At 39.6% G+C, this 14,144-nt stretch overlaps 1 protein-coding gene across 1 annotated transcript in view; it reads left to right on the forward strand.

Moving 5' to 3' along the window:
* Window positions 1–14,144, forward strand: part of LOC134742316 (mediator of RNA polymerase II transcription subunit 13-like) — a 154,206-nt gene that overhangs the window by 107,442 nt on the left and 32,620 nt on the right. Inside the window, exons 4-8 of the mRNA XM_063675367.1 lie at window positions 3,845–3,928; window positions 6,435–6,595; window positions 7,293–7,426; window positions 8,253–8,393; window positions 11,638–11,723. Coding sequence (XP_063531437.1) covers window positions 3,845–3,928; window positions 6,435–6,595; window positions 7,293–7,426; window positions 8,253–8,393; window positions 11,638–11,723 — 606 coding nt within the window. The remainder of the gene's footprint in view (window positions 1–3,844; window positions 3,929–6,434; window positions 6,596–7,292; window positions 7,427–8,252; window positions 8,394–11,637; window positions 11,724–14,144) is intronic.

Consider the following 14,144-nt stretch of genomic DNA (forward strand, 5'->3'; position numbering starts at 1 on the left):
CTGATATTCAGCCGTCACCATCTATTTGATGCTGACCATTGCGTACAGTGCCCATCAGATATATCGGAGAGAATTTTGCTAATAACGAATTGATAATAGTGGCTTTGTTTAAATATTTGTGAATACCTTGACTGCTCCGATATATCGGATGGCGATTGTATAGACTATAGTTGTTTGTAGTCAACCGGAGACCAAGGCCTGAATAACAATAATCCAGTGCAACGTTGTTTACATCGCTATCAAAGCGCAATGCGTAGGCGCACCACATACTAAAACCAACACACATAACAATTGTCGACCTTACACCGTCGTAATAAGGTGCACGAATTATTAATGTCAACGATATCGGCGCGCGCAGCTCCTGAAATAAACGGCTGATTAATTATTATTAGATCATTCTGCATGCTACTTATTAAAACAGCCTTCTCTTTCGTTCTCATGCCGCCGGATTGGAGCGAGAAAGAAACAAACAAGGCCATGGTCCTTCGTAAAATTCGAGCTTAAAATGAAATACCCTTTCAAATATAAATATTCATTAAGCTTTCTCATTAGCGCTTTCCCAGTTATGACCTAAACTCTAAAGAAACGCAGATTCAACTAAGCGACCAAATCTATATTTTTCTTATTGAATTACTAGCTTTTGCCCGCGACTTCGTCTGCGTGGAATTAGTAATTTCGGAACCTTAATTTTTAAACAAATCTGCTTTTAAGTTCATCTTTTTTTTCACCCCCAAATTGGTCCACTCTATAAATTTTCACCCCAGTTTCTACACCCTTAAGGGATGATTTTGGGGATAAACATTTTTCTATATCCTTCCCCACAGTTCAAACTATCCCCATTCCAAGTTTCATCTAAATCGGTTCAGCGGTTATTGATTCCCCATACAAATTTCCACTCCCCTTTTCACCCTCTTGAGGGGTGAGTTCTGAGATAAAAAGTATCCTATGTCATTCCCCGGGACTCTAAACTATCTGTATACCAAATTTCAACTAAATCGGTTCAGCGGTTTAAGCGTGAAGATGTAACAGACACAGACTTTCGCATTTATAATATTAGTATGGATTTTACAAGTGATAAGTGATTCATGCGTACGTCCCTCTTGCGTTTGATGGTCCCTGTATATGACAGTTCATTCCAGTCTCTTTTAGTTTGCTTAATTTAAACAATTATTAGATAAATAAGTTTTTCCCGTATTTTTGTTATTTCAATGACACATTTCTGAATAAATTAATGTGCTAAACTTCCATAAAATGTCTTCAAACATTTTACGGGACAGATACTTCATATAAAAATAAACTCACATAGTCCATTGTTAGGAGGGGAATCCACTTTGACATAACATTGGAATCTATCTCGCTTATATCATTTAATTGAATTCGTATGTATTACTCGCTTGATATACAATAATAATCATTTTCAAATCTAAGTGTAAATTTCTAATACCGTCCTTAGGTAGGTGAGATTTTGAGAAAAGACTTAGTGGTAAATACCAAATGGTACTCCGCACAAGAGTCCAAATGAATTAATTACGTAGTAAGATCGTTTTCAATAATTTTCCTTTCAATTAAAGTGTAAATTGTAAGTCATATCACACACTGTGTAACAAAGGCGGTAAGGTAAAACATTACTCATTGCGTAATTGCTACTTGCGAATGATTAATCATCAGTAGGTTATGCTCCACAAAGACTCGAGAGTAATAATGTTATATATCGCCGCTATACTTACTCAACCTCGTATCTGCAACACTCATTTGATGACAAAAACACCCGTATTCCGAATGAAAGAAAAGCGACATTTCCATCAAATGATTGTTGCAGATATGAGGTTGAGTGAGTATAGCGACGATATATGGCTTTATTATACGTACAAGAAGGGATGCCAATTTCAAGGTTTTAGGGCTTAATATTAGAAATTTAATGAAACAATTGATACTCGTGTATGGTGCGACATAAAATAGTAGAAATTAAATAAAATTAAACTAAAAAAATTCCATATTTGAACTGTTGCCATGTTTAAGCACTTTACGTCAAAAATGTGACAGTTACGTAGGAAGTGGCGCCCTCATTTATTTTCTACAATTTCTTGTCAGACTATAATGCCTTAAAAAAAGACATATAGAGCATATGCCTTTTTAAGGCACAGAGGCTAAAATGATGATGATGATATCTTAGAGAAGTCCGCGGTCAGTTTGATTGCCTGGGCCCAAGTATTGAGCAGAATAGCCGTGCTCTGTTTATCAAAAGCTTTGTAGCTTGTAATACAAGCGGAACTCACTTTTTGACAGCTTCTGTTAGAAAGGGACTTCCACTTGTATTACAAGCTACAAGCTTTTGATAAACAGGGCACAGGTATACATGTCAAATCTCTTTATGAAACATAACGATTTGGCACTATGGAGTTAGTATGAGAAACGAAGACGCGTCATAATGAATATCTACTCAAAATAATTTAATTTATCTATAATCTTAAATCGTTTCAAAAACTATTCAATTTATGATGACTTCAATCCTTGATGATGATGATGATGATGATGATGATGATCATGATGATGCATACCTGTTATCCCTCATTATCCCTAATAGAGCTCGCAGAAGAATCCTCCATTTGTCACGATCTTGACTTCAATCCTTAATCGTATATAATACTTAAAGTTATCAAAGCTAGTTTATTCAGGATTAGTACCTACTTGTTTATTTTTTATAACCGGTGCAAACTGCAAAGTCAAGATCAAGGAAACAGAGCTAACCTCGAGGTTGTACGATTTATGCGATACATAAATAACATTAGCATAATCCTCTGAAATATTTTTAATATTTATTTATAGCAAAAGGTCATCTTTTATACATAGACCAGAAACAGAGAAAGGGTTTTTATAGTCGTTTGGTGTAAGTAGAGCCTGTATCACTTTAGCATATACGTGCTTACAGTACCGGCCAATAATATATCACCTTTGAGTGTTTTTGTATGAGCTTGTATAGAGTAAACAATATAGTTTAGTTTGTAGATTGCATATTTTACTAGTAATTTTATACAAATATATGATGAATATTGCAATGAAGCTTTTTGGGGAGTTTCCCGGAAGCGGGGGACTTAAGGGAGATTTTTTATATTTAGTTTTAAATTTGTATTGTTTTAGTTTTAGCTTGTCTAGGTTTAATTAGTAATAATTAGTTTTAAGTTTTGTTTTTTTTTATTATGTATTGTACTTATAAATGTGTGTTGACTTTGATGCCAAATATCTCGAATACAATGAATTATGAAATACTGTAAATTACAATAGGATACTCAGCATATGTGACGTTTTCAACCAAAAGGTACCACATTGTCGCTTGTCGATAAGGTTGATTTCTAATTGAAGCTATATGGAAATAGCGCCTTACTGACAAGCGATAATAAGTACCCTTTTGGTTGAAAATAGCACATATTATTAAAAAACCTCTAGTAAAAAAATGAAGTAAACAATACATAAAAAAAAACTATGAAAAAACCATTACATGAGACAAATTTTTCTCATCGCACAATTTTTTTTTTTTTTTTTTTACATACAAAGGAATACTACTAGACTACCTAAAACAGTGAGGGTGAAAGGTGGAGGAGTTAAAGTCACTCACAAATATATAAAAAAAGTTATACCGTAAAACATGGAGGTGATATATTATTGGCCGGTACTGTATTTGAAAGTAAATAACCTTAATACCTTTTAATTGCTTGATTCAACAAATAGGCTATCAATGGTGTGGTCCTTGGCGAGATGTGATCATTTCAGCCTTTTCATGTTCAATTTCTAGACATTTTACACTAGTATTTAGCTCTATTCTTAACGATATTATTTTCTATTTCAGATGTCTCCTATCCCGAGATTTCGTGAGGCTGGGCAAGTGGTTCGTGCAACCGTACGACGGAGACGAAGAGGACGTTGGGAAAAGGTATTATAAATATTCATATTTAAGTACTACAAATTGTACCTAACACATAACTTCTACTATTTCATAAGCTTCCACTAAACGATAGTAGGAAATATTACGCAAAACTGCGCGAAGGGGGCTACACTAGCACAAACAGTCTCCTTGATGCATCATGTCATATTTAATCGTAACAAATAATCTGTGAAAAGTTGTCAAAGAACTGTTTACGGCATAGTGTAAGTTACTATATGGTTTACGGTATGTGCTAGTGCTGCACTGGCGGCAGAACATTGCACTAATACTCCCTATTATTTGACGTCCGTCATTGTTGTTTTCTGTGTGACAATGATAACATTGCAACTACTTCAAGTGAAGCATTCCACAGGCCGGGCCCCTTACAATTGCGTGTTTTGTCGTCTACTATTGTACTTTTTCTGGGTCATACTTACTTACTTCGCTGGCTCAGCGACCCGAAGTGGATCTTGGCCTCCGATACTAGGTTTCGCCATTCGTTCCTATCCTGTGCGATCCGACGCCATTTAGCCGCCTGGATGTCCAGAGGTCCTTCTGGACCTCATCGATCCACCGGTACCTAGGCCTTCCGACCGGACGTCTCCCAGTTACTCGCCCCAGATAAGCTCTCTTGGCCGCACGATCCTCTCCCATCCTCTCCACGTGGCCGAGCCAGCGAAGCCGAGCAGCCTTGCTCTCGCCGATGATGTTGGGCTCGCCCACCAGTTCTTCCACCTCCAAGTTCTTCCTCACTCTCCAAGAGCCATCCTCCCGTCTTGTAGGGCCTAAGATCCTTCTAAAGATCTTCCTCTCTGCCACCAAGAGCTTGTTTTCCTCCTTCAAGGTCAACGTCCACGCTTCGCATCCATATACCAAGATCGGTTCTGGGTCATAAGTCAATCAATATTTTTTTGATCGTAATATTCTAACTCCGTTCCATACTACGGTAAATTCGAACGAGACTTACGGTAGACAATTACGTGAAATACTCTAAATTGAAACGTCATTCGCTCTTCAACACCATTGACACATTGGAAGTACATTTTGACACAGTTTTTATGGCTGTTCTCAAATTGCAAGCAGCGGCAACGCTGGCTTCACTTCCTATATTGAAACGAGGATCTCTGTGTCGTGCCCGTCAAGATATCAGGGCTTGACTTCGTTCCCCCTCGAACATTTTTGGATCAGATTAAATACACATATCGTCCATGATTATGCTGTTTTGATAGGAGCATACTTACGATGATTCTGGCTCTCTGATGCAGAGTTGATGTCAAACTATTTATTGTTTATTTTTGTCATGTCCATGGCTTGAGCTAAGTTCCAAAAATAACAATGATAATGATACATTGCTGAACAATTGCTTTATGTTTATGAAGCGACTGAGTCATGTTATTTGACTTATAATTAAATACATTTGAAATGTAACTGCAGCTTTATGTGTATGCAATTGCAATGTAAACTATCAAGTAGAAGAAAAACTGTCATTAACTCTTAGAGCCACTTGCACCAACCCCCCAACATGCCGGGGTTAACCCTTAAATGCATGATTTTTTATTTTTGGAACCCATTTTATTTTATTTTATTTTTTATTTTCTGTTGAATCTGTGAGCTGTCCAAGTGTCCAATGCTTTGTATACATTTGGCAACAATATGCATTTAAGGGTTAAGCGGTTAAACCGTTAACCTAGTGTGTAATTGTACTGGTAACCATGGTAACCGGTTAACTCCGGATTAGTGAAATGGTGCAAGTGGCGTGGCGTATTTTATAGAGATTTGTTACTTTACGATTCAGATAATATAAAATTGGTTTAGTTTCTTCACAATTATTCAAAGAAGCCAGCCATAATTTTGCATCCGCACTTTCCTTATCCTTATCTAATAAATATATGTTTGAGTACGGTCGCGAATCGCTGTTATTGTTGTTATCGGTGGATCATTTTATCGATAATACCTGCAAACAAGGTTTCATAACATTACTTCTACCTGCCGGACCAAATTAAGTAGTCGAGTTGAATTTAAATTTATGTAGCGTTAAAATGATTAGTAACTAATTAGTGCCATTATAGTGGTTTAGTGCCATTTTCAACCAAAAGGGTACTTATTGTCGCTTGTCAGTAAGGCGCTATTTCCATACAGCTTCAATTAGAAATCAACCTTATCGACAAGCGGCAATGTGGTACCTTTTGGTTGAAAACGTCACAGTTAATAAGCAGTATTGAAAGAAAAAAGTAAATTATCGTAAAATGCATAAGGAACAATATTAATGGTAAAGACAACCATTCAAGTAACCGACTTTTTATTTTCCTTTTCACAAAAATAAACTTTTTTTCTTATATACATCGTTATTGCAGTCGATCTACGCGAAGTCCGACCAAATTTTACATAAAGTACGGCGCGGACATGTATTTTCACTAGAGTGCCCATTCGGTGGCAAACGTAGCGTGATCGGAGTCTATCTTACTTAACTTTTCTCTGCCTAATAATAAATTAATGCGTGCATTTTAATTTCCAGCCCCTGGCACCTCTCGTTCTCCTTCGCGTTCTTCCTCCACGGCGAGAGCACGGTGTGCGCGTCCGTGGACGTGCGGCAACACCCTCCCGTGCGCACGCTTACCGCTAAGCGGCTCGCCAAGCTGAACGGCCGGGAACGGAGCGCTGATGCCGATAACAAGGGTGAGAACTTGAGACAATACTGCTCCCAGCCCCGACCCATTGGCGTCGATCGACAAGCTGAATAGCTGGCAAGAGGAATGTTGACGCTAACAACACTCCTAGCTATTGCTGTCCATGGACGTACGACAACACCCACCTGTTCGTACGCTCACCGCCGAGCTGAACGGCCGGGAACGGAGCGCTGATGCCTATAACAAGGGTAAAAAACTGAGAACTTGAGACAATACTGCCCCCAGCCCCGGACCAATGGCGTCGGTCGACAAGCTAACTGGCCTCAAGAGAAACACTAACGATGATAAACAAGCGATTATACTTGTTTACACAGTGTACCAATTTACTATGGATGCCAATGACCGAGGAATCTCACTATAAACTCCTCAGCCATTGGCATCCGTGTGTAAGCTGAACGGTCGCAGATCCGACTTTCGACAACTTTCATTTTGGTCGCGTTTTGTTCTTCGGGACATAAGTTATAAATGTTTTTTTTGGAAGCGGTACTTTAAGTTTTAAGATATGAATCTTTTGGTGGTTTGTATGTTATTTACTCGTATATACGTAATATTGATTTCATGAAACGCTGGTAATGACTTACAAATATTTTTATTTGTGTTATATACATAGATAGATGTTGTTAATAATAAATGGTTCAAATTTCACTGTACTATTACTTACTAAATCCTTTATTATTATGTTGCAGTGATCCTGGCGCCCTTTGGCCTGGAAGGCACTGTTACCGGGCGCGACTGGAGCGACTCCGACGCACCAACCGCGCGACTTCTGGACGCGTGGCGGCAACTATACCCTTTGGAACAGGGCTGCGGTGCTGTTGAGGTACATCATTGTCATGCCTTTTTTTGTCTTTAGTTTGAACTTCAAAGTTTAATATTAAGTAAATTTTTATTTAATTTATTGTCAATCATATTGAGGTTTGATATTAATCTTTAATTCGATTTGAAACAGGGAGGGTTGAGTTTAAGTCTCTTTGGCGGTCGGTAGTTGTTTCAATAATGCTGGTTAGAAAAAAAAAAAGTAATATCTAAGAAGGTCAACTCCACAGATATAAATATACCATAGATGACGCAAATGCATCTTCTTCGCGTGTCCGAACCGAACCCCGACAAATCCTCGGGGTTGATTGTCGCTCTTGACAGTCCACGCGCGTCAGTTGTTGCAGCCGGACGTCCGTGAAAACTTAAGAAATGCCTCGTTGCGTGATAATTAACTGCAACAGCCCAAAAATTGCGAGCACTCAAAGGCAAAAACATATTTCAGTGATATTTCCTATCACAGGTAAGTAATTTTAAAATTATATTATGCGTAAATTTTGTATGTAAATGTGGGCACGCTTGGTTTCAATACAAATCGTAATATTTGCGTTATCTACCGTATATATTAAATCTGAGGGCAACTCAAAGGTTAAGTCTATACGCGATGTGTTTCGAATGCGCCGTACATTTAGAAGTTTAAGTCGATGAGGTTTATTTTCTAGTGTTTTTATCTTATACATCGCTGCGCACGTTGACTGCATACGTGCTTTATGGCTAGTTCGCGCGAATTTCGCTAGGAGGGGGGATCTCGTGTGTTATAATTATCTGTGTTAATTTTATTATATTATCAACCTTAGTAGGTAAGTAATAGAGTATAATTTCCGTTGCAGGTGGTATGCGGCGGCGTGCGCATGCGCTACCCGCTCCCCTACGTGCTGGTGACGGGCATGGAGCCGCCGCCCGCGCCGCCGCCCGCCGCGCCGCTCGCCGCCGCCGCCGCCGCCGCGCTCACCACGCCCAAGCCGCATCTGGTACATGCTAACACACACACACACACACACACACACACACACACACACACACACACACACACACACACACACACACACACACACACACACACTAACTATACACACTACATGACGCACGGAAATCGTCGCCGCTTAAGCTTTGGTTTCCTAGGAAAGCGGTGCCGTCATATAGCGGACGCAAAAAGACGGCCGTCTTTACGGTGACGACGTGTGGAAAGTTCCACGGCGTCATAACACACCGTCAGCCCCCAACTTCAAACTAAACGTATCCAGAGAAAATGGACAACCTTGATTTAGCTTTTTAATAATTTCCTTGGAGGATGAACTATCATCAGAAGAGGAAAATAATCGTAGTACGGATGATCATTTATTCAAAACGCATTTGAAATTTTAGTAGATATGGCTTCACCGCTATCTAATAAAACGTTCACGGAACAGTTAAACAGAATGGCACGGTTCGCCGACTCATTTCAGCCGGCGCGCCGCCGCTGCCATTTTTATCGTCGGCGCCCGCCTCTATTCTCTTTACATACACAACGTTCTAGTGACGTCATTCACCGCTGTATTGCTGTTTACACACTAGAACCGTCACCGAACACGAACAGTTTTTAACATTCTCGTTTACAATTATATACTTATCTCTCACACCACAGACTGAACGTCAGTGGAGCGAGGTAATCATGTTACAACCGCAAAATAAACCACACGACATTTAACACCTACACTCGGCGTCACGGAAATCGCACACCCACCGATTTTTGTTTCAAGCGAACACAGCTCTTATCATATGTATATACCCCTATCAATATTAATATCATTAAAAAGTACAATTAATAAGCTTTAAAGCATGAATAAAGCATTTTTGGAATAAATAATAATAATCACGAAATTATGGCGTTCTGAAAGAACACCTAGAATACGCGTTGTAAGGGTCGCTATTTGCGTTAACTTGGATAGGTATAAAAGGGGGGGTAAAAGTGAGATATGGGTCATTCGGCATCCAGGGTTCACAGACGTCACACCGGAACAGCTGGAGACCCCAAGAAAATGGATACCACGGAAGCAGCATCAGTTCAAGCAGTAGCCCTGGTGGAATCAGGAATGACGCAGTCTGCGGTTGCTCGGCAGCTCAACATAAGCCGTTTCCGAGTTCTTCGAGCAGTTCATCGATTCCGAAGGACTGGAAACTTCACCAGGAAGCCTGGATCCGGAGGAAAACGCTGCACTTCCGAGAGAGACGACCGCTTTATTGTGTCGACGTCTTTACGGGACCGTTTCTCCAATGCTGTCCAGCTGCAGCAGCAGCTACGAGCAGTTCGGAGGACGGTGGTGAGCATCTCTACAGTAAGGAGAAGGTTGCGGGAGAAGAAAATCATGCCCCATAGAGCGGCTACGGGTCCCAAATTGACGGCAGAGCATCGGCGAATCAGACGTGAGTTTGCTCGCGAACACAAGGATTGGACGGTCGACCAATGGAAGGCTGTTCTCTTCTCCGATGAGACCAGGGTGTGTCTTTTCAGCAACGATAGGCGCAGAAGAGTGTACAGGAGGCAACGGGAACGTTATTCACAGGCCTGTCTTGAAGAAACCGTCGGATACGGAGGAGGATCCTGCATGTTCTGGGGTCGCATTTCCCTCGCCGGCGAAACCGAGCTCGTTTGTGTTTCCCTCACTGGTGGTGGTCGAGGCCAGGGATCCATGACTGCTCATCGGTACATCACAGAGATCCTGGAGGACCATGTGGTTCCATACGCCGAATTTGTCGGTTCTGGATTCACATTCATGCAGGATAACGCCCGCTCCCACACAGCGTTGATTGTACGGGACTACCTTGATCAGGTTGGGATCACAGCTATGCAGTGGCCAGCAAGGAGTCCGGACCTGAATCCCATAGAACACCTTTGGGATCGGCTAAAACGGAAGGTGCGGTCACGTGATCCTGCACCTGCGACCCTGGAACAGCTTCGAGATGCCGTCATTGAGGAGTGGGATGCTATTCCTCAAGAGCACATCGTGACTCTCGTGAGGTCCATGAAGGCTCGCATGGAGGCAGTAATTAAGGCCAAAGGAGGCAACACTAGGTTTTAAAGTTTAGTTTTAGGCATTTGTATTCCAATATCTGTTGATTTTATTGTGTTTTAATTTGTTGATTTTTTGCATGAATATACGGTTTTTATTTCTTATTGAAAAAATGCCTTTTTTTTTACTCTTTAGTAACTTTTGCATTGTTTTTAAATGAAGGGTTAAATTATCTTTAAAATGAACCCACACACTCATACTTTACCTTCAACAACATACGGTTTATAACGGTTTGAAACAAAAATCCGTGGGTGTGCGATTTCCGTGACGCCGAGTGTATTTATGTGATTCATGTACACAATAATTATGCTAGTAATTGGATTATTCTACTTATATATCTCTGATATATCTGTAATGACAAATAAATTAAGAAAAAAACTATTGCATCAATCATCATACTACACAAAGAATAATTTTATCTTGCCCTTAGCCTTAACCTTATTTATATAGGTACTTTGCTTCTTTCTTAAGGTGCCCAATGACTATCAGTCTCCCGGACGAAATCGGTCTGTCAGTTAGAACAGAAATTTGACAGTTTCGAACAACTGACAGGCCGATATCGTCCGGCGGACTGATAGTCAGTGGGCACCTTTAGGATAAATTAATATTCGATCATGTTGTACTACTGGAAGTAGGAAACAAATGTATCTTTCTAGTCATTGATACATTTGAGTACACTTCCCATAATATCTAAGAAGTAAAAACAGAAAGGCACAACTGACATTTTATACAGATATTGAAATGTCATCTGATTTACTTCTAACAAAATCTTAGTCGATTTAAATTATAGGATATGGTATATTCCGTATATTACGCAAAACTCTGCGTAGGGGGCGCCACTAGCACATACTGAGGACCTAGCGAGAAACACGAAAATCGAAATTTCGTTATCTGCCTCTCTATCATCTCTGTAAATTAACTGCCTTGATCCACCAATGTCACAGTGTAAAGTTGTCATTAAACTGTTTAAGGCATAATATGTATAAGTTAATCTATGGTTCACAATATTTGCTAGTGCTGCTCTCTGGCGGCAGAACATTGCAGTAATCCCCTATTAGTAAATATTTTTTTTTTTCATAAATCCTTATTTTACCACCTAGTTATGTTATACCAATATGAACTTTACTTCTAACATTTAAAATAACATTTACTTTAACCCCTACAGCCGGCGGAAGTGTGCTACGCAGAGTGCGGCGACAAAGGCGAAGACTTCGTCGATCCCACCCGAAAAACCCCCTGTACCTGCGCCAAGTAAGCTCCCCTTACATACTAACAAAAAAACAACCCATTTGTAGACTTTATGTCTTTGGAATAAGGTCTATGAATGAGCAGTTAATTCTGTCAACGGTTATACGTTTAAACTTGAAACTCACTGCATACGTTGAGTAAGGAATAATCTACTTTAATGTCCTGTAGGTTCGGGTTATTCTCTCACTCTCACTAAGCGTTAGCGTGAGCGAGATGGATGTGCGTGCCGTCGCGGATATCGTGTGCTTGATTCAAAATTTTTTGTAAGTTAAAATAAAATGAAAATAATCGACGAATTTGATCAAACATAAAATTGCATATTTTTAGAAGCAATTTTCATATTTTTAGCTTTTATGCTAGTTTTGTTACAAATTTTGAAGATTCATTTAGATTTTAGACCTATTTTCGTGATTTTTTTTTCGATTAAGTCACTAGACCTCAATCCTCAAGAAGTAATTAAATTTTTGTCAACCGTATTGTGATCTAAAAAAGCGGTACGATTTTTCAAAAACTCCGCTTACTGAATCTACAGCAGTTTAATACGTATTTATTAGCATATTTGGTTTTCCTGTGTGTGTCAATGTTTGCAGTGAGTTTGATGCAACGCATAAACGAATGACGGATATTTAAACGTCCTTCGCATTTGCGTGTATATTGTTATCTTTAAATATATGCGCTACAAAACTATACGATGTAAAGCACTGTAAAATTATGTATACATATTCTACAAAGCAAGAAGTATGTGTGCTAGAAAACAGCACAATATTAGAGTTTTGAATGATTCACGGTTAGTTTCACTAGACTTATATTGACCGGGATCTATATCCCGGTCAATATAAGTCACACGGTCACTACCGTGATTACCTTTTGTATTATTTGTGAGCTCCGGATATTTCGACGCAGTTGCATGCATGTTCACGGGTGACAAAACAAAACGGGTGATAATACAAAAGGTAATCACGGTCTATATCCCGGTCAATATAAGTCCAGCACAATATTGTTCTAAACTATTCTTTGACATTTGTGACGTTTTCAATCAAAAGGTACCACATTGTCGGTTGTCGATAAGGTTGATTTCTAATTAGAGCTATATGGAAATAGCGCTTTACTAACAAGCGACAATAACTTTCCTTTTGTTTGAAAATGACACATTTGCTAACTCCAATCAAAATACATTATGAAAATGCTGAATTTGATTTAGTGAACCCGATAACGTCGTTTTTGGTAGCGCATATATTATATTTTAATTATTTGTTTAATGTAATAAATCAGTAGATAGGACCAGTAAATAGCTGTAGCTCTGTGAATTTTGTGTGTTTATGCATTTGTATACGTTATTATTTATATGAAAATGACCACGTATCTATTTATAGTTTTTATTGAAATGCATTTGAATGAATAGCTCTGTCGTTTACGGTTGATAATAGACCTTAAGTATAATAAAATACGGTTGAAATTATCCGTGAGCGACGACACGCAATGGAGCTGATTATACGAGTGTAGCGTGTAGATATCTAGGTAGATGTTATGTATGTGAATGTTTTATATTATTATAATGTTTAGAGTTTATTGTCATACTTCGGATTTGTATAATTGAATATTCATAGCTGATTAATCAAAATGCAAAAGTTATCCAAGTAAAAAAAGTACGTAGTCAATATTTAGTGTTCGCTTGCAATTATGTAGTGTAGAAATCCGATGTATGTTTATTGTAGTAATATTATTGTAGTAATACTATTGTAGGCCCGCCGCTTCGCCTAGATATACGCCGTATCTATTTTTATTGGCTTTAAAATACATCTGCTGATTTAAATGGTAGATTTGTCTTAAACTGTAGTGTCAAATGTCAAACGGGAAGCGTTACAGTTCAAAATTAACAAAGTTTTACGTTAAAGTTACTTAACTAAATACTTATTAAAAAATAAATGTCGGTACGTTTCAATAATAACATAAACTGATGGGTTTTTGTTTACTACATAGTTATGAGGAAGCAAGCTTCGCGCCGATTGGCTGTAAATGCACTACGGGTTTTTAAAATAAGGCAAAGTCTTCGGGGTAAATCACAGGGGGCTCAGCGATACGGCACACATATATTGTCGTTATGTGGGAAAGTATGCCCAGCTTAGTGTAACGGGCGGTGGTCGCTCGGTCAGCGTTTATATTGGGATGCAACGGTCCCTCGGTCAGCGGGTATGATAGGGTGTGATCAGTGGCCAGCGGGTGAGGTAGGGCCGGGCTGGGTATGAGCGGCTCTAGCGTTGTGTGGTGCTGGTGCAGGTGGCGGCGCCGCCGCGGCCCGCGCCCCGCGCCCTTCCACCGCCGCCGCGCGCCGCCCCGCCTCCGCCGCCACACGTGAGTACCCCACCACCACCACCACCACCACCACCATCCCACCACCACTCGTCGAGAGACCCCGACACGGGC

Source organism: Cydia strobilella, chromosome 6 (assembly GCF_947568885.1).
Source record: "Cydia strobilella chromosome 6, ilCydStro3.1, whole genome shotgun sequence".
NCBI classification, from domain to species: domain Eukaryota; kingdom Metazoa; phylum Arthropoda; class Insecta; order Lepidoptera; family Tortricidae; genus Cydia; species Cydia strobilella.